The 24,146-nt window shown below is 43.1% G+C and overlaps 1 protein-coding gene across 1 annotated transcript in view; it reads right to left on the reverse strand.

Moving 5' to 3' along the window:
• LOC126234364 (uncharacterized) overlaps positions 1 to 24,146 on the reverse strand; it is a 93,504-nt gene that overhangs the window by 22,936 nt on the left and 46,422 nt on the right. Inside the window, exons 5-6 of the mRNA XM_049943052.1 lie at positions 5,319 to 5,447; positions 1,352 to 1,483 (exon numbers count right to left, since the gene is read on the reverse strand). Coding sequence (XP_049799009.1) covers positions 1,352 to 1,483; positions 5,319 to 5,447 — 261 coding nt within the window. The remainder of the gene's footprint in view (positions 1 to 1,351; positions 1,484 to 5,318; positions 5,448 to 24,146) is intronic.

Raw genomic sequence — 24,146 nt, forward strand, 5'->3', positions numbered from 1 at the left:
AGTTAATGGCAGAAGTATTTAAACGTCAAGTACAGTGTGTTAGTAATTTTAGTCGGTTTTGTGCTTTTCTGTTGGCTGACAAGAAGTGTACTTTCTATGTTAGCTTTTTAAGGAGGTTTATACCTAATTAACTTCGTGTTAGTCATTGCGAAAGGTTGGTTGTTGATGGAGAACTATGAAACTGGACAAGGGAAAGCAGAGTGGTGCGACCAAACATGGTGCCAGAGCTATTCTGTGCATTTACTTAAATCGTATTACGTGACTCGATCATGAGACTCAAGTGGCGTTGGAGGAAGAAATGAGAGAGTGGTAAGGGGTGGTGAGTAACAAGGTAACGGGTGTTGTCAGAGTATTGCAGGAGGTACGAGGGAGGGGTGGGGGGAAGGGGGGAGGCTTCTGGGAATACCTGCGGTGTACAGTACAGTCTGAGGTGGGGGCGGAGGGGTGGGGATGAGTGGCTTGTGGCACATGTGCAGTAGGGTGAAAGATGTACTAGCAGCTGTGGTTGATAACGAAGACCTACCCCATCCCACAGTTGATTAATGCACTACATACACACCACGCATGCGTAAAGATCATGGTGACACACAGACCGTGACAACAGGTGGGAAATGACATCACTGGTGGAATGTAATCTCAGCTGTCCTTAGAGCTTCAGCTGTGGCCATCAATGTATTGCCATATACGTTCACAGTGATTCGTGGAAATAAGGTTCTACGGATTATGCAACAAATAAAAGAAAAGCTAGGGATTTTGAGGGCGTATTCTGTTCTTTATCGACTACCTGGAGTTCGGCTTTTGCTGGCGGTGCCCAGTTTATATGCTCTGTGGTATACTCGTTTTTCTACGGACACTTTCCTTAGGTGAGCAAGTTCTTAAGGAAAATTACCTGCATCCGAGAATTTGTGAGCCAACCCAACTAACTGAAAAATAAGGAATGCAACCACGAATGAAAGATAACAGTAGCTAAACTTGGTAATCTGCTATAGTGGGTTCACAGGCTCAAGTATAGCAAACAATTTCACGCCAGTCCTTTCATTGGATAGTTGCTGCCCTCTGCAACACTGAACTGATTGGTTCCAAAAGTTTTGTGTCAACACTGTGGAGACCGATGGCTTTGAATTTGTTTGTCTGTCACCACCAAAACGTTGGATACACCTAAATTTTCATATCAAAATAATTGCGACACATTTTCAGTGATCATTCTATCATACAGATATATTGCCACTTTTATCATCACTGACTCATTAAACAAGGAATCTTATGTCCAAACGAATATTAAGTGGCACTTTAATCTTATTGGTTAGTTTTTAGTTGAAGTAATTACGGTAAACTGAGTAGTAATACTTACGACAGTGAAATCTGGAAGCACAACAGTTATCGCCCTCACGGAATACCGGCGCACATCCCCTTAGTTCAGAAGCTGTGTGATAGAGGGAGTACTCACACGTCTGTCTCTTGCACCATGGTCCATCCAAGGTTCCTGCAAAAGTGGAGCGTCCGTAAAACTGTTGCAAATGCAATGGCACAGGAAAAAATATTTTAAACTGAAAGACTTTCCTTATTAGCAATAAATTCAATTTCAACTCACTTCCTTGTGAAATGCCCCATGTTCATTTCATCTGTTGTGAAAGTTTATTTGAGTAAAGACATGCTCAGATAATTTAGTTAGGAAATTAAATTTTTTGTATTGGTACAATGATGTTTAGTTTTCGCCGTTCACAATCACTGAATTCCGTGATGCAGAAATTACTATTCCCTTTTTGACTTCAGCTGAATATTCTGCTGTTTACAGAATTCAGCCGCAATCTACACAGCTGTTAGGTAGTGCTTACTAAACTTTGAAATGATGCATTCTTCTTCTGCGCTCTACATCTCATGATGAGACTTGGCCTCTTCGACTATCTCCTTCCGTTTATCATGGTCTCTTGCACATTTTGCAGTTACTGTAGCGCGTCTTCCGATGGTCTTCTATGACTCCGTCCTCCCATCTAGTTTTCAATCTGCCACGTCCTGTCATCTGGCTTTCCTTGTAAACCGTTTTTTGGTGTTTCTGTATCACTCGTCCGTGGCACGCACCAAGCCCACCTCAGCCTAAATGACTTCGCAGTTCTTCTAATAGGCTGCTCTTTGTAGATGGCTTTCAACGCATGGTTGTATCTCCTCCTCCATCTTTGTCTTTCGGAAATTGGGTCTATGATTCTCCTGATTATCTTTCTCTCGAATGCATCCAGCGATTCAGAATTCTTTGCTGTCGGAGCCCAGGTTTTGGAGGTGTGTTTAAGCACTAATCTGATCAGTGTTTTATACATTGTTAGTTTAGGGGTACTAGTCAGGATTCTTGAAGGCAGAGAAGCTTTGTTAAGGCGAAATGAGCTTTATTGGCTGCAATTAGTCTCTGCTTTATTTTATATGAGGTATAATTTAGCCTGATTACAATCGAACCCAGGTTCTTGAAATGACTGACTCTCTCAAAGGTATAAATGACTACCCATCGTTATTTCGGCTGGCATTTTCTCCCTGTACGTTTCCCCAGGAGCTAGGTATTTTGTTTTCTGCTGAAAATGAAATGAAATGTCGTGTGGAGAGGGCCTCCCGGAGGGAAGACCTGATCGCCTGTTTTGAGGAGACGCCACTTCTGCGACTTGCGCGTCGATGAGGATGAAACGATGACGAGGAAGACGACACAGACACCCATGCCTTAAGCGGAGACAATCTCCAACCCAGCCAGGAGTCGTACCTGGGCCCCCGGCATGACAAGCTGGAGCGCTGTCCACTCAGCTACGGTGGCAGACTGTTTTCTGCTGATTGATATTTAGTCCTATATTCCTGCCAGCCTGTTCAAGTACAGTGAATGTTTCTTCCATTCCCTTGCTACCATGTCGCTTAGGCCAGTATCTGCACAGATTTATAAAAAATCGTTCCCTTAATCAAGATATTTGCTTCTCTCATCACCTTCTCCAAGGCGGCGTTGAGTAGGAGGCATGCTAGCTAATCACCTTGCTGTACTCCGTTTTGACTTTCCAAATTATTTTGTACATTTTCCCAGTTGTTGTGCAACTTTGCATTTCTCTCTTTACTACCTTTATCAGTTCTTTTGGAATGCCCAATTCACCTTGAGTATGATATAGTTGCTCTCTGTCTATACTATTACTCTGCTTTAAAATCAATAAAAAGATGAAATTCCTTTGTTTTTTTCCAGAATTTGTCTTAGGGTAAATATCTGGTTGATAGTTGACTTACTGGGGATAAATCCTCGTTTCCCTCACCGTTATTGGGAGCAGTCCATCGTACAGTATGTTAGAGAGGATTTTATATCCCAGGTTAAGCAGTGTGATCCCCCTACAGCTATCGCATTTCATCTGGTCTCCTTTCTCATATATAGGGTATATAATTGCCTCTTTCGAAGTTTGTGGCATTTCCTTTTCTTTCCATATTAGATTAACCAGTTTCAGGTTGTTCATCTCCAATTCAGTGTCTTCTTGCTTAAAAAGTTCTACCGGAATGCCTTCCGTTCCTGTCGTCTTGTTGTTCTTTAATTTCCTCATTGCTGTTCTCACATCTTCTAAGTTAAGTATGTCAGTACCGTTCTTCCTCCTGTACTTCTGTTGAGTTCCTTGGTAGTACTGGTCTCGGACTAAGCAGTTTATCAAAGTAGCGACGGCACCTCTCACATATCTCCTTCTCTTCACTTATAATTTCGCTGTTCTAATCTTTTATTAAACTTGTTCTGCCTCAAAAAAGTTTCCATGCCTTATTCACCTTTCTATAAAATTTCCTTGCCTCGTTTGCACTTCTCAGAAGCTCCATTTCTTCAGTATTTGCTTTAATCTACTCACTCTGTTTCCTTTGGTGGGTCCTTTATTTAATTCGTTTTTCTTTATAGGCTTCCACTGTTTTCTTCGTTCAGTGTGGTTGTAATGTACTTCTGTGTGCTTAATGTTTTTTTCATTTGTTACTGTTTCACATTAGGTATCGAACTACGAAGTTCTTGTTTGCCTTACGCCTGCTACTGTCTGAACTGTCTTTTTTATCTTTTCCCATTGACCCTCAATGTTGTTAAATTCTCCAGCGTTTTCAAGGTTCGAAAATGGTTCAACTGGGACTTAACTGCTGAGGTCATCAGTACCCTAGAACTTAGAACTACTTAAACCTAACTAACCTAAGGATATCATACACATCCATGCCCGAGGCAGGATTCGAACCTGTGACCGTAGCGGTCGTGCGGATCCAGACTGTAGCGCCTAGAACCGCTAGGCCACAAAGGCCGGCGCGTTTTCAAGGGCCTGAATTATTCTCTCCTGGTATCGTTCCCTTGCTTCCTGTGAATCTCAAGCTGCAATGTCATATTTCTGTTTCTTGGGCCAGGTTCCTTTCACTGCGTTAGGTATTGCTGCTCTCACCCATGTACAAACTAGGAAGTGATCCGTGTCTCTATCTAAACCTCTTAAACTCCCTACATCCAGTAAGTCTGACTTGTACCTTGCATCAATTAGTATATGGTCGTTCTGATTTATTGTGTTTCCATCTGGTGCTACCCGTACTCCCTTATGTATTTCCTTGTGTGGGAACAAACACAAATTTTCATACATTTATCTTCTAAAATGCTCGCCTAATGAAATATTTCCATAAAACTTTTCATCCCCTGTCTCACCGTCATAGAGGTTGAATTTCCAAAAACTGTGAATCACGTATTTTTTGTGGTAACCGAGAAGTCAAATACCGAATTTCTAGATATAGCTTTAAAAATACCTTAGTACTTCTTTAATAATGGTTTATTTTAAAAAAATAAAACAAATTGTACCCAATACTTCACCACAATACAGGTTAAATTTCTAAAAACGCTGACACGTGTATTTCTTTATTTCTTACAGGGAGACGAAATACCAATTCCCGTAGGCCTACCTTCTAAACTGCCTTAATATTGACGTATTTTCAAAGCACGTTTCGTTTCCTATTTCGCCCCCTTAGGGTGTAATTTTGAAACATCTCTTCTTCAACAACCCTTACAGTAGAACATAAACACAAATTGCACTACACAACTATACTATATATTATAACGAGTAATTTTTAAATTCAATTACTAACGTGTATGCAGATAAAACTTGTCAAAAAAGCATAAGTTTGTGAGAAGAATCTGGCTACCAACAAAGAGGAAGACAAATTCTTGTAGAACTTCTTGAAACAAAATCAACATTCAACTTCCACAGCACATACTGTTGTACCATTTATATATGGACTGGCTACATCTAATTAATCTGTAGATCATCAATACCATTGTGAATGGCACGTCTGCAGGAAGGAGGTCATTCACTTACCGTCAAATCCTTCTTTGCAGACGCATTTCTTGCACTCAAAATAAGTTCCATCTATGCGTTGGTCTTCGCGGTATATCTTCTCATTATATGGACACTCGGCCAAATCCCGGGGATTCTCGACATCGTTTACTGTAAAAGTAATTATTATTTATTTTAAGGCAAAAATACAGTTATGTTTCTCAGTGGAATTAAAGGAAACTAAATTTTCGTGGTGTGTGGTTACGAGCTCAGTCTAACCCACTCAGGCGCGACACTCCAGCTTGTGTTTGTTATCCACAGTGACAACAGCGCAACCAGCACTTTGCGAGTTACACTGTTGTGTTCTTTGTCAGGTAAATGCGAATTGTGTAGTTTATACTGCATAGTACCATCATTTTAACAATGGGACCTTCTTTATCGCAATAAATTATATCACCAATGCAGCACATTAGTTTCGCTAAGGAGCCAGAGAGGACACTCCGTTTGATAAATCCAATATGAAACAGTGATAAGCAACAAAATTCTGCATAATCTCATAAACTACATAAACATCAACGATATTAATACCAAGGAAAGAGAAACAACAGCTGCTTGATTAACTATAAGGTCAAATATTTTTCCATCTCATTTATACAAATAGTTCTGTGGCACATCTATTTAATTTATCGACATTAAATGTTTATTTATGCTTAGTATGACATAGTCGGGGTACATGGAAATAGCCTCCCCGCAGATTGTTCAGTTAATGTCATGAAAAACCAAACGATCGGGCGTACCCTGGGCAACGCTGGAAGATATTCCAGCGGCAAATCTTTCCACCACCAGACCACTATGTTCTGGACACGAGTAAATAAATAAAATGACATGGGCAAGAGATCACCCTCTTAATATGTTGAAGTTGGCTTTTAAGTACATAAGGCCAAAAATATCGAGTACAATATTTTTTTCATAACACTACCAATCACTATTAATGTTACATTTATTATACTTAATATAGTTATTTTTCTGTTATATATTCGGGTCCCATTTCGCCTGTGTCACATACTTCTACTCACAATAATACACTGAAGTAAACGAGATTTTAAGTAGTACATCTATCGGCACACAGGTGTAACTAGTCAAAAGCCTTTATACAACACATCGAGAAAATCAATGAGCAGGGCAATATCATTGAACGCATTACGTAATCTTGTCCCACTACACGGCCCTCCACTTAACCACCCCTACTTCTCCCCCATCCCCTATTCCGCCTTCCATCTCACCTCCCGTCCCCTCGACCGCCCGCCTCTCCACCGCCAGGGTAATCCCAGCGTACTATTTTAGCGGTCAATAAAATGAAATTAAAAATTAAGCAGTCAATCACAGCCTACAGTTACAGCCGACTTTAAAAGGTAGCAGCCATCTACAGCGTAACTGCCAAATTAGGTAACCTGAAATTAGATAAAGTGGAATTGCATAAAAATGGTGTTATGTTAAAGATAAACACCATTATCATACAGAAAATTGCGTAACCTTCACTTAAAATGTAAAAAATGGTGCCATATTCAGACATATTGGCTGAGACTACAGTATTCCTATACCAAAGTATTACTTCAAGTTCACTTGAATTGTGGAAATGAGGCGTCATGATCAAAGTACTAATTTTCAAGCGGAGAATTATCCACCCTTCATCTAAACTGTCATCATGTTCAAATATGTTGGAAATACTACAGTATTTCCATGTAGAAAAAATACCTAATCTTCACTCGATTTAGCAGCATGAGAAAAGATGTTGGCAAGCTTTCTGGCATTGAGTGTGTAATTTGGCCCCATTTGTCACCCATCCACTCACCCACCCACTCACCCCCCCCCCTCACCACACACACACACACACACACACACACACACACACACACACAGAGAGAGAGAGAGAGAGAGAGAGAGAGAGACAGAGAGAGAGAGAGAGAGACAGAGAGAGGGAGAGGTGTAGAGAGAGAGAGAACTTTGAAAAAAAAATTGACTTCCTATTTCTATAAAATTACATAAGTTTCAGCCAAATTACGTAAATTACCGCTGAGCTAATAAAGAGAAATAAGAAAGAGAAATAGATTGGTTATCAGCAAGACAAGACTGTCATAAATGTCAAAATAATCAGTCAGCGTATTCCGTCCCTCAGATGCCTTGTGAAACGTTGACAATCATCATAGAATAATTTAGCTTTGGAGGCTCCATTGTGCCTTATACCATCTTAATTTGCGTGTCTGCATGTGAAGCTTAATGTAAATTTTGTGGTTGTATACTTTCGAATAAGGTGCTAAACGTTCAGAGCGTTCAGATACATTTGAGCATCCTGTAGGGTACTTTGAAATACCGAAAGTTTACGTAATTTTATGAATGCATAACTTTCAACGTGACGTAAAAAATAAATCTGTCTTTCAGGTAGTTTTCAGCACAGCTGGAAATTTTTGTTGACGAGGCAAAATTTTGCTGACAAAGCAGAACTTTTGCTAAAAGCCTCCTGTGATCTAATTGTGGGCTTTTGGATGGTGCTCTTGCAGAGCAGTGGAAAGTGGATGTTTGGGTGACCTCCAAGTGTAGTCGAAACTAGGACGTTGAAATCACAGCAACGATCGATTCGTACCTATATGAAGGAGAAGCTTGTGGAAATAATGTAGTGTCAATGGATACTTTCGAACACGACACAAAAACGAAGACATTAGCGCACGCTGTTTTGTGTGTGTGTGTGTGTGGGTGTGGGTGTTCAAAAATGTTCAAATGTGTGTGAAATCTTATGGGACTTAACTGCGAAGGTCATCAGTCCATAAGTTTACACACTACTTAACCTAAATTATCCTAAGGACAAACACACACACACCAATGCCCGAGGGAGGACTCGAACCTCCGCCGGGACCAGCCGCACAGTACATGACTGCAGCGCCTTAGACCGCTCGGCGCGGCATGTGTGTGTGTGTGTGTGTGTGTGTGTGTGTGTGTGTGTGTGTGTGCGTGTGTGTGTGCTGAATGGCTTCAGTTTACACACTTAAAGTGAAAAATAGCTTGGCTGTCAATGTCAGGACTCTTGGTAATGTCTTTTTTCATGCCACCAATTCAAGTGAAGCTTACGTATATTTTCTACTCGAAAATATTGCAGTATTTGCAAATGTATTTGAATATTGTGGCGTTTTTACACTATTCGAGTAAATTTTGGTATTTTTTATACGTAGAATTGCCAAATACAAGGATAGAACAGAAACAAACAGTGATAATAGCGTAGTATTGACAAATAAAGCGACAGTTAAACTGGTATAGAAATTAGTATTCAAATAAATACACTCCTGGAAATGGAAAAAAGAACACATTGACACCGGTGTGTCAGACCCACCATACTTGCTCCGGACACTGCGAGAGGGCTGTACAAGCAATGATCACACGCACGGCACAGCGGACACACCAGGAACCGCGGTGTTGGCCGTCGAATGGCGCTAGCTGCGCACCATTTGTGCACCGCCGCCGTCAGTGTCAGCCAGTTTGCCGTGGCATACGGAGCTCCATCGCAGTCTTTAACACTGGTAGCATGCCGCGACAGCGTGGACGTGAACCGTATGTGCAGTTGACGGACTTTGAGCGAGGGCGTATAGTGGGCATGCGGGAGGCCGGGTGGACGTACCGCCGAATTGCTCAACACGTGGGGCGTGAGGTCTCCACAGTACATCGATGTTGTCGCCAGTGGTCGGCGGAAGGTGCACGTGCCCGTCGACCTGGGACCGGACCGCAGCGACGCACGAATGCACGCCAAGACCGTAGGATCCTACGCAGTGCCGTAGGGGACCGCACCGCCACTTCCCAGCAAATTAGGGACACTGTTGCTCCTGGAGTATCGGCGAGGACCATTCGCAACCGTCTCCATGAAGCTGGGCTACGGTCCCGCACACCGTTAGGCCGTCTTCTGCTCACGCCCCAACATCGTGCAGCCCGCCTCCAGTGGTGTCGCGACAGGCGTGAATGGAGGGACGAATGGAGACGTGTCGTCTTCAGCGATGAGAGTCGCTTCTGCCTTGGTGCCAATGATGGTCGTATGCGTGTTTGGCGCCGTGCAGGTGAGCGCCACAATCAGGACTGCATACGACCGAGGCACACAGGGCCAACACCCGGCATCATGGTGTGGGGAGCGATCTCCTACACTGGCCGTACACCACTGGTGATCGTCGAGGGGACACTGAATAGTGCACGGTACATCCAAACCGTCATCGAACCCATCGTTCTACCATTCCTAGACCGGCAAGGGAACTTGCTGTTCCAACAGGACAATGCACGTCCGCATGTATCTCGTGCCACCCAACGTGCTCTAGAAGGTGTAAGTCAACTACCCTGGCCAGCAAGATCTCCGGATCTGTCCCCCATTGAGCATGTTTGGGACTGGATGAAGCGTCGTCTCACGCGGTCTGCACGTCCAGCACGAACGCTGGTCCAACTGAGGCGCCAGGTGGAAATGGCATGGCAAGCCGTTCCACAGGACTACATCCAGCATCTCTACGATCATCTCCATGGGAGAATAGCAGCCTGCATTGCTGCGAAAGGTGGATATACACTGTACTAGTGCCGACATTGTGCATGCTCTGTTGCCTGTGTCTATGTGCCTGTGGTTCTGTCAGTGTGATCATGTGATGTATCTGACCCCAGGAATGTGTCAATAAAGTTTCCCCTTCCTGGGACAATGAATTCACGGTGTTCTTATTTCAATTTCCAGGAGTGTAGATATGTAAACGGGCAGAATACGGCACTTCGGTTGGCAACGCCTATATAAGACAACAAGTGTCAGGCGCAGTTGTTAGATCGGTTACTGCTGCTATAATGGCAGGTTATCGAGATTTAAGTGTGTTTGAACGTGGTGTTATAGTCGGCGCACGAGCGATGGGACACAGTATCTCCGAGGTAGCGCTGAAGTGGGGATATCCCGTACGACAATTTAACGAATCTACCACGAATATCAGAAATCCGGTAAAACATCAAATCTGCAGCATCGCTGCGGCCGAAAAAAGATCCTGCAAGAACAGGAACAACGACAACTGATGAGAGTTGTTCAACATGACAAAAGTGTAACCCTTCCTCAGACTGCTCCAGATTTCAATGCCGGGTCATCAGTAATTATGAGGGTGCGAACCATTCAACGAAACATCATCGATATTGGTTTTCGGAGCCGAAGACCTACTCGTGTATCTTTGATGACTGCACGACACAAAGCTTTACGCCTAGGCTGGGCTCGTCAACACCGACATGTGACTGTTGATGACTGGAAACGTGTTGCCTGGTCAGACGAGTCTCGTTTCAAATTGTATCTAGTGGATAAACGTGTACAGGTATGGAGCCTCCATGTCAGCAGGGGACAGGTCAAGCTGATGGAGGCTCTGTAATGGTGTGGGGCGTGTGCAGTTAGTGATATGGGACCTCAGACACATCTAGGAACAACCCTGACAGGTGACACGTACTTGAGCATCCTGTCTGATCAAGTGCATCCATTCATGTCCATTGTGTATTACGACGGACTTAAGCAATTCCTGCAGTACAACGCGACACCTCACACGGCGGGAATTGCCACAGAGTGTCTCTAGTAACACCCTTCTGAGTTTAAACACTTCTGCCGGCCACCAAACTCCCCAGACATGAACATTATTGAGCCTGTCTGGAATGCCTTGCAACGTTCTGTTCAGAAGACATCTCCATCCCATCGCAGTCTTACGGGCTTATGGACAGCCCTGCAGGATTCACAGTGTCAGTTCCCTCCAGCACAAACTCAGACATTAGTCGAGTCCATGGCACGTCGTCTTGCGACATGTCTGCGTGTTCGGGGGTCCTACACGATATCACGCAGGTGTATGAGTTTCTTCGGCTCTTTACCGTAAAGTGCTCGGACAGAAATATGGAAACAGTGTATTAATGCATGCTTCAACATAAAGGCGATTTTGTATTTGACTATGAATGACACCTGTGCAGTTTGCTAAGTAGGTTTCAAATGTTGGTCGTGGGCAGAGCAGTGCTCCCAGTGTTTTGTATAGTTGTGAGTGTATAATGTGGGAGCTAAGTGACGTCGAACAGGGCCGAATTGTTGGTGCTCGTATGGTGCTTCCTTAACCTAGGTAGCCAAAGAGAGGTAAAGTATCGAAGATATACATCGTATACAGGGAAAGGGGAAAAACACCTTCTGCTTAGTTATAACGCGGACGAAAGTGCGTTGAGTGATCGTGACAGAGGATTACTGAAGAGAATTGTGACGAAAAATCGTAGGACGACAGCTACAAAAGTCATTTCAGGACTAAATGTCGCACTCACGAGTCTTGTCAGCACTAGAATGAACCGAAGGGAGCTACAGAAGCAAGGAATTGCAGTTTGAGCTGGACTTCCAAAACCAGTGGTGTAAATGCCAAACAGGAAAACGTGGAACAAAGTTCACTATACCTGGACAGTAGAGCAATGGGAGACAGTCATTCAGAGGGATGTGTCAAGTTTCACAGTTCCCAACTAGTGGCCACGTTTACGTCATAAAGATGGAATTTGGCTGGGGATTGGTGATGATTTTTACAGCGATATCGTAGTATTACATGTGCCCCGTGGTTACTCTTGCAAGAACACGTTAGTGCCAAGGATTATGTGACCATTTTGCCTTATCAAGTCCACAGTACAATGTTGTTCCCAAATGTGATTCTGTGTTCCCAGATAAGCAGGTGCTTGTTCACATAGCTCACGTTGTCTAAGACTGATTTTGTGAGCACAATGAGCAATAATGAATTTTCACACCTCCCCTGGTCTCAGTCATCGTATCTCCGTATCAAAAGCCAGTGTATAATTGAATGTCTGAGGATGTCCTGGAATTCCAAGACAAACTGAAGTCTCCTTTAGAGAGGAAGTTGAATGAGTGCTGTCCACATCTGTCATCGTTACCTGAACCTGACACGATTTTGATGTAAGAAAGGTATAATATGCCCTCGGAAACCATCCAGGATCTGTATTAATCCATTCTGAGACAACTGAAACCTGTTATAAATTCCATCAGTTTTCCTACACCATATTAGACATGGTAATGTGTACTGTTTTTGATATTTCTCTATTTTTGTCCAACTCATCCTATCTTCTGATATGATGGCAATTCAACTGAAAGTTACACTTTTTTTTTACAAGACAACACTGTATTATTGGCAAATAACATTTAAAAATGGTACCATATTTATACAATTCAATTAAAATTAGCGTACTTTTCAACATGGAAATACGGTATTATTGGCAAATATATTTGAATTTTTACGTATTTCAAGTGAAGGTTGCTTGATTTGACAGCTACATTGTGACTGGGTGATTCATTTTAAAGCTCATCAGAATACTGTATTGGGTGTAATGGCTGTTTCATTTTAATGACAGATAAAATGGTAAGCTGTGATTGGCTTTTGGGTGATCAGAGAGTGGTGGTAGAGGGGAGGGTGTGGAGAGGGGTGCTAGAGGTGGTCTGGGGACAGGTGAATGATTACATGATGCTTTCAAGGTCGTTGCTCTGGCAACCTGATATTTTTTGAATGTTACAATTTATTAAAAGGTTTTGGTTATATCCACCGGAATAATTATACTAATTTTAGGTTTACATTCATCAGGCTTCATTTTACCAAATACATTCTTGAAGGATTCAGATATCTGCGCACCAAGTTTTTCGTAACTAAAAACTAATTTTTCCATTTCAGACTGTTTTAACAGCTGGGAAGCTTAAGCTGAGTCACACTGAATAACATCGGGACCATGCTTCAAACTTGTTTCACGCCTTTCTCAGCTGCAGCTTCCCTTTCACTTTCTTCGACTCGAAACTAAAATCTGGTTTCTGTACAAGATAACCTTTCGTTACCAGTCCAGTCTTTACATATATGAGTTTGAGATTTTTACTGGATCCTAGTCAACGTTGTCAAAACCTGTCTATAAATCTATAGATGATGTAAATGTAGATTTGACTTTCATCAACGACAGTATTTTGTACTTTCTGTGGCACATTTTTTTAGTTTAAAATCAACTGCTATACAAAACGCAAGGATGGAAACAACCTTTGCATGGTCTGCCGCTCTCAAGTAAAATAGCTCAATGAAACTTGGACCATGTATAGAAAGAGCTGCTACACTATAGTATCAAAGGTAACTGAAAGAAATACCCAACAAGGGGAACAGAAATGGCACTTTTATACCAAAACAATAGTTACACTGCAGTCAAAGCATTTCATGGTGGTCACCTAGGCATTACTAAAAGTGAAACAGGATCCTTTACTAACTGTGTGTTCACAACAGACGGCAGTGCATAACTGCATCGTGCTCCTATGCTGCCCAGCAAGTTGGTATGGAGTTCTTGTGATAGGCCGTTCCATTCATCCTCCAGCATAGGTGCCAACTGCTGAATGGTGTACGTGGGGACGCAGCACTGTGTCTGCCCTATGCATCCCACATGTGCTCGAAGGGATTTAAGTCGGGGGAATGGTCAGGCCACCCATTCGATGTACGCGTTCCAAGAATTCGTCCGCCTGATCCATTAGACGCGGTCGCCCATTGTCATCCACAAAAACGAAGTCAGGACTGAATGCAACACTGACAAGATGCACATGAGGAAGGATTAAAGTCTCAGAATACCGTTGACTAATGTGTGTACCATCTTAAGGATTTCTAGATTAGTAAGCCAGTGAAAAATTGTGCCTTCCCACACCATAATATCAAGCCCACCATAACGCTCAAATTTCACGATGCTACACTACTGGCCATTGAAATTGCTAAACCAAGAAGAAATGCAGATGATAAACGGGTATTGATTGGACAAATATATTATACTAGAACTGACATGTGATTACATTTTCACGCAATTTGGGTGCATAGATCCTGAGAAATCATTACGCAGAACAACCACCTCCGGTCTTAATATCGGCCTTGATACGCCAGAGCTTGGATGGCATGTACAGGTACAGCTACCCATGCAACTTCAACACGATACCACAGTTCATCAAGAGTAGTGACTGGCGTATTGTGACGAGCCAGTTGCTCGGCCACCATTGACCAGATGTTTTCAGTTAGTGAGAGATCTGGAGAATGTGCTGGCCAGGGCAGCAGTCGAACATTTTCTGTATCCAGAAAGACCCATACAGGACCTGCAACATGCGGTCGTGCATTATCCTGCTGAAGTGCATTATCCTGCTGAAATGTAGGGTTTCGCAGGAATCGAATGAAGGGTAGAGCCACGGGACGTAACACATCTGAAATGTAACGTCCACTGTTCAAAGTGCCGTCAGTGCGAACGAGAGGTGACCGAGACGTGTAACCAATGGCACCCCATACCATAACGCCGGGTGATAAGCCAGTATGGCGATGACGAATACACGTTTGTGCGAATACACAATGTGCGTTCATCGCGATGTCACCAAACACGGATGCGACCATCATGATGCTGTAAACAGAACCTGGATTCGTCCGAAAAAATAGTCCATATTGCTGAAAACGTCGTCAAACTGTTCGTGCACATGGCTGTTGTCTTGCAAATTTCCCCATCTGTTGACTCAGGGATCGAGACGTGGCTGCACGATCCGTACAGCCATGCGGATAAGATGCCTGTCATCTCGACTGCTTGTGATACGAGGCTGTTGGGATCCAACACGGCGTTCCGTATTACCCTCCTGAACCCACCGATTCCATATTCTGCTAACAGTCATTGGATCTCGACCAACGCGAGCAGCAATGTCGCGATACGATAAACCGCAATCGCGATAGGCTACAATCCGACCTTTATCAAAGTCGGAAACGTGATGGTACGCATTTCTCCTACTAACACTAGGCATCATAACAACGTTTCACCAGGCAACGCCGGTCAACTGCTGTTTGTGTATGAGAAATCGGTTGGAAACTTCCCTCATGTCAGCACGTTGTAGGTTCGCCACCGGCGCCAACCTTGTGTGGATGCTCTGAAAAGCTAATCATTTGCATATCACAGCATCTTCTTCCTGTCGGTTAAATTTCGCGTCTGTAGCATGTCATCTTCATGGTGTAGCAGTTTTAATGGCCAGTAGTGTAGATGTACCGGCATACGGCGACAAGTGGCAACACGTAATGCACCCAGCAACACAGTCGAACATGATCGTTTTGGTGGTCCAGGTGTTGTCGTGTGGCTGCATGAACACGCGCTGGACGCGTTGAGGGGGCCGACTGCAGCGCGCCTGCGTCCTCCTGTGATCATGCAGCAGTTGCAAACCGAGCTGCTGGCGGAACACAGTGCCTTACGATAAGAACTTACCGGCCTTGTGGGAGCATGTTGCAGAGCGTGCATTACCGTCCTTGTGTATTGGGAATCGTCTCCCGACTTTTGTAATGTACAGGGGCGACCATAAGTAGCGGTTGTAACGCCGGAAATGCATATCCTCCTATTTCCATCTGTTGTACTGTAAGTTTTTTCCTTAATTTGTTACCTGAATATATGACATTTCTGTGCCTTTATATATTGTAATTGTTTTACTATTTATATATATATATATATATATATATATATATATGTATGTATGCATTTATGTCGGTGTATAATTGGTTTGTTTCGTAAATATTATTTGTATTTTTACGCTCGGTCTTGCCTAGGGAAAACTGCTATCGAACGATTACATCGATAGGTCGTGTGAAGAATCAAAGTGTGTAGGATCTTTGGTAGTGTTAACTCTGCCGCGTGGAGCGCGGGCAGAGCAGTCGGGGTCTGGCTGGAGTAGCGAGTGGAGCAGATGTGTTGTGTGACGCTCCCGCGAGTTGCCGCGCTTTCGGGGTTTGGCAGCATGTAATTGCGCTCGACTCGCGATGATAGTTTCTGACATGGTGTCGCGGACGGGAAGCATTAGCTGGCGCACATCAAGAGCCCGTTTCGCCTGGTGACCGTGTCGAGAAGAAGGCCCGCCAACATCCAGCTTCTGCAACAGCGACGGCCGACAATGAGTGACTGTCTCCACCTCCTCGATCGACGGCTTCAAACCTTCAATCAACCAACAAGGAAGACTAAAAGCACGTAAAGTTTCAGAACTGTATGGCAGACCTCAGCTTTTCAAATTGTTCCATTTGCCTCGCAAAATTACAGCAACTCAGCATGAACCTTTGTTGCTCATTGTCCCAATTGCATTACCAAGCAGGGTCCCTTCCTGTTCCGAAATGAAACCGAGTGTCGTTGAAATTCAGACGCCAGCATTAAAGTACTATCATTGCATTTCATTACTTTAGTTTCCAAGTGCAGTTAAAGCATAGCTGGCTACAATAGTTAGATTACACAAGCACAAATTAAGAGTGCGAGTTTTGTTAGCATATTTTAGCTTACCTGTGACTGCAGCTCAGCTTGGTACGTACTAAATTTTATTATTGTTAATTATTCAGAATTATTTAATTCAAGTTCAAAGTTAAATCTCTTGTTTCTAAATTGCGTAGAGTCAAGTTGCTTTTGAAATGATTGTTGAGGTAGTCCAAGACTAACCGTATTCTGCTGGATTTCGATGTGCTTCAGAAAGAAAGCTCACTATTAACTTCAGTCACTAAATTAACTTTCGATTTTCCGGATTTATTAATTCTTTTGCTAAATTAAGTCAGAGTGTAGCGAAATTTATTACTTCTGACAAACTTTCAGTTTTCACACTACACGTGTCAACCTTCAGTTGCCACGCTTCTAGTGCTAATTATATGTGTAATAACCTTTCTTTTTCAGTTACTATAGTAATTGTCCTTAGGACTGGCGACCGTGATTTCCCCCAAATCTCAAATATCTAATTACCGCTAGTTAATTGTTGACGTAACGGCCGCACATTTACTTTCTTTATTAACTTTACCCCTTTTCAAAATTAATTTCCACCAGTTTCATTTGCATTTTTCCTTTCATTTAGATGTAACCCTTTCCTCCCTCTTTACCGACAGATTAACTTCGGTGACGATTGCTTTTCCAAAATTCCCATTAGGTACACGCGGTTTAATTTTTCACTGTCATTAAGGTCGATAAGTGAGGGGGAGGTTACACGGTGACTTCAGTGTAATTATTATCTTTGAATAAAAGTGTCATTTCCTTACGGCGCATTGCGTATTTCTTTCAGTTACCTTCTGAACTATACTGTAGCAGTTCCTTCCGTGTCCGGTCCAAGTATCATCGAGCTTTTTTTACTTTGCAGTGACACATGATGCGAAGATTATTTTCGTTCTTAACCTTCTCCACGCCAGTATAATTTCCTTGTACGTTCTTATATTCCTCCACAACCCAAACTTACGTTCTCCGAGGTCGGCTTCCTGAAGATTGCCAATTCTTTTCTAAATAAATTATGTCAGTATTTTGAAGCCATGACCATATTAAAACGCCTTGTTTTCGAGTAGGAGTTAATTACATCCTTCTTGAAATCTGGGGGTATTTCGCCAGTCTGGTAAATTTTGCACAACAGGTGGCTGTACAAAGGATCGCAATGATTTGTGGCAATGTAGTCTATTGCCGTACTTTGTTTCAATTTATGCCTTTTTAGAGCTCTATCACGCTCTTCTCACGCACGTCTAGTTCACCTTATTTTAATTTACTTATTTATTTTTTAACCTTGTCTTGAAGTTCACTTCTCTTTTATAGATCTTCTATATATTACTTCCATCTTTCAGCTTTCTCTTCCTTGCTTAGTACTGGTTTCTCTCGTCAGCTCCTGATATTCGTGCAATTTCTCTTTTATTCAAAGGTCTGTTTCATTTCCCTACAGACGTTATCTATCTTCCCCTGCAACGAAACCTTACAACCGGTGGTACAGGTAAAATTTGACCTGGTAGGAAGATTACCGTCGCTTATCATGTCGTACAGCTTCTGCAACTTACTCTCTGTAGTACTGGTTTAACAAATTCGTGTGATCCACGAGATTACAGACCCCTGCTAGTTACTGCTGGCGTATTAATAATTTCTATCGGGTGGGTTTAACCAACGGGTAAAAATTTGATGGCAACGGGTAACGCAATCTTTAGAACCACTACAGAAGGCACCTAGCAGGGTTTAAAAGGAAGCGTAGATGTTTTATTTACTTTAATTTGTTGACCCAGCATGAGACTGAATTAGTGACTAACTTTAGGTTTCACCTAATCTTTATGATGGAGAATATAGATTAATCGAGATTTATTTAATATCTATGGTATTTCAACAAAGAAGCCGTGTCTGTATTGGGATAGTTACTGCCCATTCTTATGCAACAGCAGGGGTTCTCATATTATATATAATCACAACTGGTCTCTCTATTTAAGATGATTTTCTTTTGCCACGTATTTATGGAAAGGGAGAGGGGAGCGCAGACCTGGCTTCAGTGGAATTTTATGCAGGCACACAATTATACTTAAACTCATGCCTTCTATTGTTGTTGTTGTTGTTGTTGTTGTTGTGGTCTTCAGTCCTGAGACTGGTTTGATGCAGCTCTCCATGCTACTCGATCCTGTGCAAGCTTCTTCATCTCCCAGTACCTACTGCAACCTACATCCTTCTGAATCTGCTTAGTGTATTCATCTCTTGGTCTCCCTCAACGATTTTTACCCTCCACGCTGCCCTCCAATATTAAATTGGTGATCCCTTGATGCCTCAGAACATGTCCTACCAACCGATCCCTTATTCTGGTCAAGTTGTGCCACAAACTTCTCTTCTCCCCAATCCTATTCAATACTTCCTCATTAGTTATATAATCTATCCATCTAATCTTCAGCATTCTTCTGTAGCATCACATTTCGAAAGCTTCTATTCTCTTCTTGTCCAAACTATTTATCGTCCATGTTTCACTTCCATACATGGCTACACTCCATACAAATACTTTCAGAAACGACTTCCTAACACTTAATCAATTCTCGGTGTTAACAGATTTCTCTTCTTCAGAAACGATTTCCTTGCCATTGCCAGTCTTCATTTTATATCCTCTCTACTTCGACCATCATCAGTTATTTTGCTCCCCAATTAGCAAGACTCCTTTACTACTTTAAGTGTCTCATTTCCTAATCTAATTCCCTCAGCATCACCCGACTTAATTCGACTACATTCCATTATCCTCGTTTTGTTTTTGTTGATATTCATCTTTTATCCTCCTTTCAAGACCCTATCTATTCCGTTCAACTGCTCTTCCAAGTACTCTGCTGTCTCTGACAGAATTACAATGTCATCGCCGAACCTCAAAGTTTTTATTTCTTCTCCATGGATTTTAATACCTATTCCGAATTTTTCTTTTGTTTCCTTCACTGCTTGCTCAATATTCAGATTGAATAACATCGGGGAGAGACTACAACCCTGTCTCACTCTCTTCCCAACCACTGCTTCCCTTTCATGTCCCTCTACATCTACATCTACATTTATACTCCGCAAGCCCTCCAACGGTGTGTGGCCGAGGGCACTTTACGTGCCACTGTCATTACCTCCCTTTCCTGTTCCAGTCTCGTATGGTTCGCGGGAAGAACGACTGTCTGAAAGCCTCCGTGCACGCTCGAATCTCCCTAATTTTGCGTTCGTGATCTCCTCGGAGGTATAAGTAGAGGGAAGCAATATATTCGATACCTCATCCAGAAACGCACCCTCTCGAAACCTGTGGAGCAAGCTACACCGCGATGCAGAGCGCCTCTCTTGCATAGTCTGCCACTTGAGTTTGCTAAACATCTCCGTAACGCTATAACGGTTACCAAATAACCCTGTGACGAAATGCGCCACTCTTCTTTGGATCTTCTCTATCTCCTCCGTCAACCCGATCTGGTACGGATCCCACACTGATGAGCAATACTCAAGTATAGGTCGAACGAGTGTTTTGGAAGCTACCTCTTTTGTTGATGGACTACATTTTCTAAGGACTCTCCCAATGAATCTCAGCCTGGCACCCGCCTTACCAACAATTAATTTTATATGATCATTCCACTTCAAATCGTTCCGCACGCATACTCCCAGATATTTTACAGAAATAACTGTTACCAGTGTTTGTTCCGATATCATATAATCATACAATAAAGGATCCTTCTTTCTATGTATTCGCAATACATTACACTTGTCTATGTTAAGGGTCAGTTGCCACTCCCTGCACCAAGTGTCTATCCGCTGCAGATCTTCCTGCATTTCTCTGTATACTACAGCATCATCCGCGAAAAGCCGCATGGATCTTCCGACACTATCTACTAGGTCATTTATATATATTGTGAAAAGCAATGGTCCCATAACACTCCCCTGTGGTACGCCAGAGGTTACTTTAACGTCTGTAGACGTCTCCCCATTGATAACAACATGCTGTGTTCTGTTTGCTAAAAACTCTTCAATCCAGCCACACAGCTGGTCTGATATTCCGTAGGCTCTTACTTCGTTTATCAGGCGACAGTGCGGAACTGTATCGAACGCCTTCCGGAAGTCAAGGAAAATAGAATCTACCTGGGAGCCTGTATCTAATATTTTCTGGGTCTCATGAACAAATAAAGCGAGTTGGGTCTCACACGATCGCTGTTTCCGGAATCCATGTTGATTCCTACAGAGTAGATTCTGGGTTTCCAAAAACCACATGATACACGAGCAAAAAACGTGTTCTAAAATTCTACAACAGATCGACGTCAGAGATATAGTTCTATAGTTTTGCGCATCTGCTCGACGACCCTTCTTGAAGACTGGGACTACCTGTGCTCTTTTCCAATCATTTGGAACCTTCCGTTCCTCTAGAGACTTGCGGTACACGGCTGTTAGAAGGGGGCAAGTTCTTTCGCGTACTCTGTGTAGAATCGAATTGGTATCCCGTCAGGTCCAGTGGACTTTCCTCTGTTGAGTGATTCCAGTTACTTTTCTATTCCTTGGACACTTATTTCGATGTCAGCCATTTTTTCGTTTGTGCGAGGATTTAGAGAAGGAACTGCAGTGCGGTCTTCCTCTGTGAAACAGCTTTGGAGAAAGGTGTTTATTATTTCAGCTTTACGCGTGTCATCCTCTGTTTCAATGCCATCATCATCCCGGAGTGTCTGGATATGCTGTTTCGAGCCACTTACTGATTTAACGTAAGACCAGAACTTCCTAGGATTTTCTGTCAAGTCGGTACATAGAATTTTACTTTCGAATTCACTGAACGCTTCACGCATAGCCCTCCTTACGCTAACTTTGACATCGTTCAGCTTCTGTTTGTCTGAGAGGTTTTGGCTGCGTTTACACTTGGAGTGAAGCTCTCTTTGCTTTCGCAGTAGTTTCCTAACTTTGTTGTTGTACCACGGTGGGTTTTTCCCGTCCCTCACAGTTTTACTCGGCACGTACCTGTCTAAAACGCATTTTACGATTGCCTTGGACTTTTTCCATAAACACTCAACATTGTCACTGTCGGAACAGAAATTCTCGTTTTGATCTGTTAGGTAGTCTGAAATCTGCCTTCTATTACTGTTGCTAAACAGATAAACCTTCCTCCCTTTTTTTTATATTCCTATTAACTTCCATATTCAGGGATGCTGCAACGGCCTTGTGAACACTGATTCCCTGTTCTGCACTTACAGAGTCGAAAAGTTCGGGTCTGTTTGTTATCAGTAGGTCCAAGATGTTACCTCAACAAATCGGTTCTCTGTTTAATTGCTCGAGGTAATTTTCGGATAGTGCACTCAGTATAATGTCACTCGATGCTCTGTCCCTACCACCCGTCCTAAACATCTGAGTGTCCCAGTCTATATCTGGTAAATTGAAATCTCCACCTAAGACTATAACATGCTAAGAAAATTTATGTGAAATGTATTCCAAATTTTCTCTCAGTTGTTCTGCCACTAATGCTGCTGAGTCGGGAGGTCGGTAAAAGGAGCCAACTAATAACCTAGCTCGGTTGTTGATTGTAACCTCCACCCATAATAATTCAGAGGAACTATCCACTTCTACTTCACTACAGGATAAACTACTACTAACAGCGACAAACACGCCACCACCAGTTGCATGCAATCTATCCTTTCTAAACACCGTCTGTGCCTTTGTAAAAATTTCGGCAGAATTTATGTCTGGCTTCAGCCAGCTTTCTGTACCGATAACGATTTCAGCTTCGGTGCTTTCTATCAGCGCTTGAAGTTCCGGTACTTTACCAATGCAGCTTCGACAGTTTACAATTACAATACCGATTGCTGCTTGGTCCCCGCATGTCCTGACTTTGCCCCGCACCCTTTGAGGCTGCTGCCCTTTCTGTACTTGCCCGAGGCCATCTAACCTAAAAAACCGCCCAGTCCACGCCACACAACCCCTGCTACCCGTGTAGCCGCTTGCTGCGTGTAGTGGACTCCTGACCTATCCAGCAGAACCCGAAACCACACCACCCTATGTCGCAAGTCGAGAAATCTGCAGCCCACACGATCGCAGAACCGACTCAGCCTCCGATTCAGACCCTCTACTCGGCTCTGTACCAAAGGTCCGCAGTCAGTCCTGTCGACGATGCTGCAGATGGTGAGCTCTGTTTTCATCCCGCTAGCGAGACTGGCAGTCTTCACCAAATCAGATAGCCGCCGGAAGCCAGAGAGGCGACACACATCATTGGTGCCGACATGAGCGACCACCTGCAGATGGGTGCACCCTGCACCCTTCATGGCATCCGGAAGGACACTTTCCACAGCTGGAATGACTCCCCCCAGTATGCACACGGAGTGCACATTGGTTTTCTTCCCCTCTCTTGCTGCCATATCCCAAAGGGGCCCCATTACGCGCCTGACGTTGGAGCTCCCAACTACCAGTAAGCCCACCCTCTGCGACCGCCCGGATGTTATAACTGCCATCTGATTTCTGTACAAATTGTAAATAGCCTTTCGCTCCCTGTATTTTACCCCTTCCACCTTCAGAATTTGAAAGAGAGTATTCCAGTTAACGTTGTCAAAAGCTTTCTCTAACTCTACAAATGTAAGAAACGTAGGTTTGCCCTTCCTTAATCTAGCTTCTAAGATAAATCGTAGGGTCAGCATTGCCTCACGTGTTCCAACATTTCTACGGAATCCAAACTGATCTTCCCCGAGGTCGGCTGCTACTAGTTTTTCCATTCGTCTGTAAAGAATTCGCATTAGTATTTTGGAGCTGTGGCTTGTTAAACAGTTCGGTAATTTTCACATCTGTCAATACCTGCTTTCTTTGGGAATGGAATTATTATATTCTTCTTGAAGTCTGAGGGTATTTCGCCTGTTTCATACATCTTGCTAACCAGATGGTAGAGTTTTGTCAGGACTGGCTCTCCCAAGGCCGTCAGTAGTTCCAATGGAATGTTGTCGACTCCGGGAGCCTTGTTTCGACTCAGGTCTTTCAGTGCTCTGTCAAACTCTTCATGCAGTATCGTATCTCCCATTTCATCTTCATCTACATCCTCTTCCATTTCCATAATATTGTCCACAAGTACATCGCCCTTGTGTAGACCCTCTATATACTCCTTCCACCTTTCTGCTTTCCCTTCTTTGCTTAGAACGGGGTTTCCATCTGAGCTCTTGATATTCATACAAGTGGCTCTTTTTTCTCAAAAGGTCCCTTTAATTTTCCTGTAGGCAGTAACTATCTTACCTCTACATCCTTACATTTGTCCTCTAGCCATCCCTGCTTAGCCATTTTGCACTTCCTGTCGATCTCATTTTTGAGACGTTTGTATTCCTTTTTGCCTGCTTCATTTACTGCGTTTTTATATTGTCTCCTTTCATCAATTAAATTCAATATTTCTTCTGTTACCCAAGGATTTCTACTAGCCCTCGTCTTTTTACCTACTTGATCATCTGCTGCCTTCACTACTTCATCCCTCAGAGCTACCCATTCTTCTTCTACTGTATTTCTTTCCCCCATTCTTGTCAATTGTTCCCTCTTGCTCTCCCTGAAACTCTGTACAACCTCTGGTTTAGTCAGTTTATCCAGGTCCCATCT

Source organism: Schistocerca nitens, chromosome 2 (assembly GCF_023898315.1).
Source record: "Schistocerca nitens isolate TAMUIC-IGC-003100 chromosome 2, iqSchNite1.1, whole genome shotgun sequence".
Classification (NCBI taxonomy): Eukaryota; Metazoa; Arthropoda; class Insecta; order Orthoptera; family Acrididae; genus Schistocerca; species Schistocerca nitens.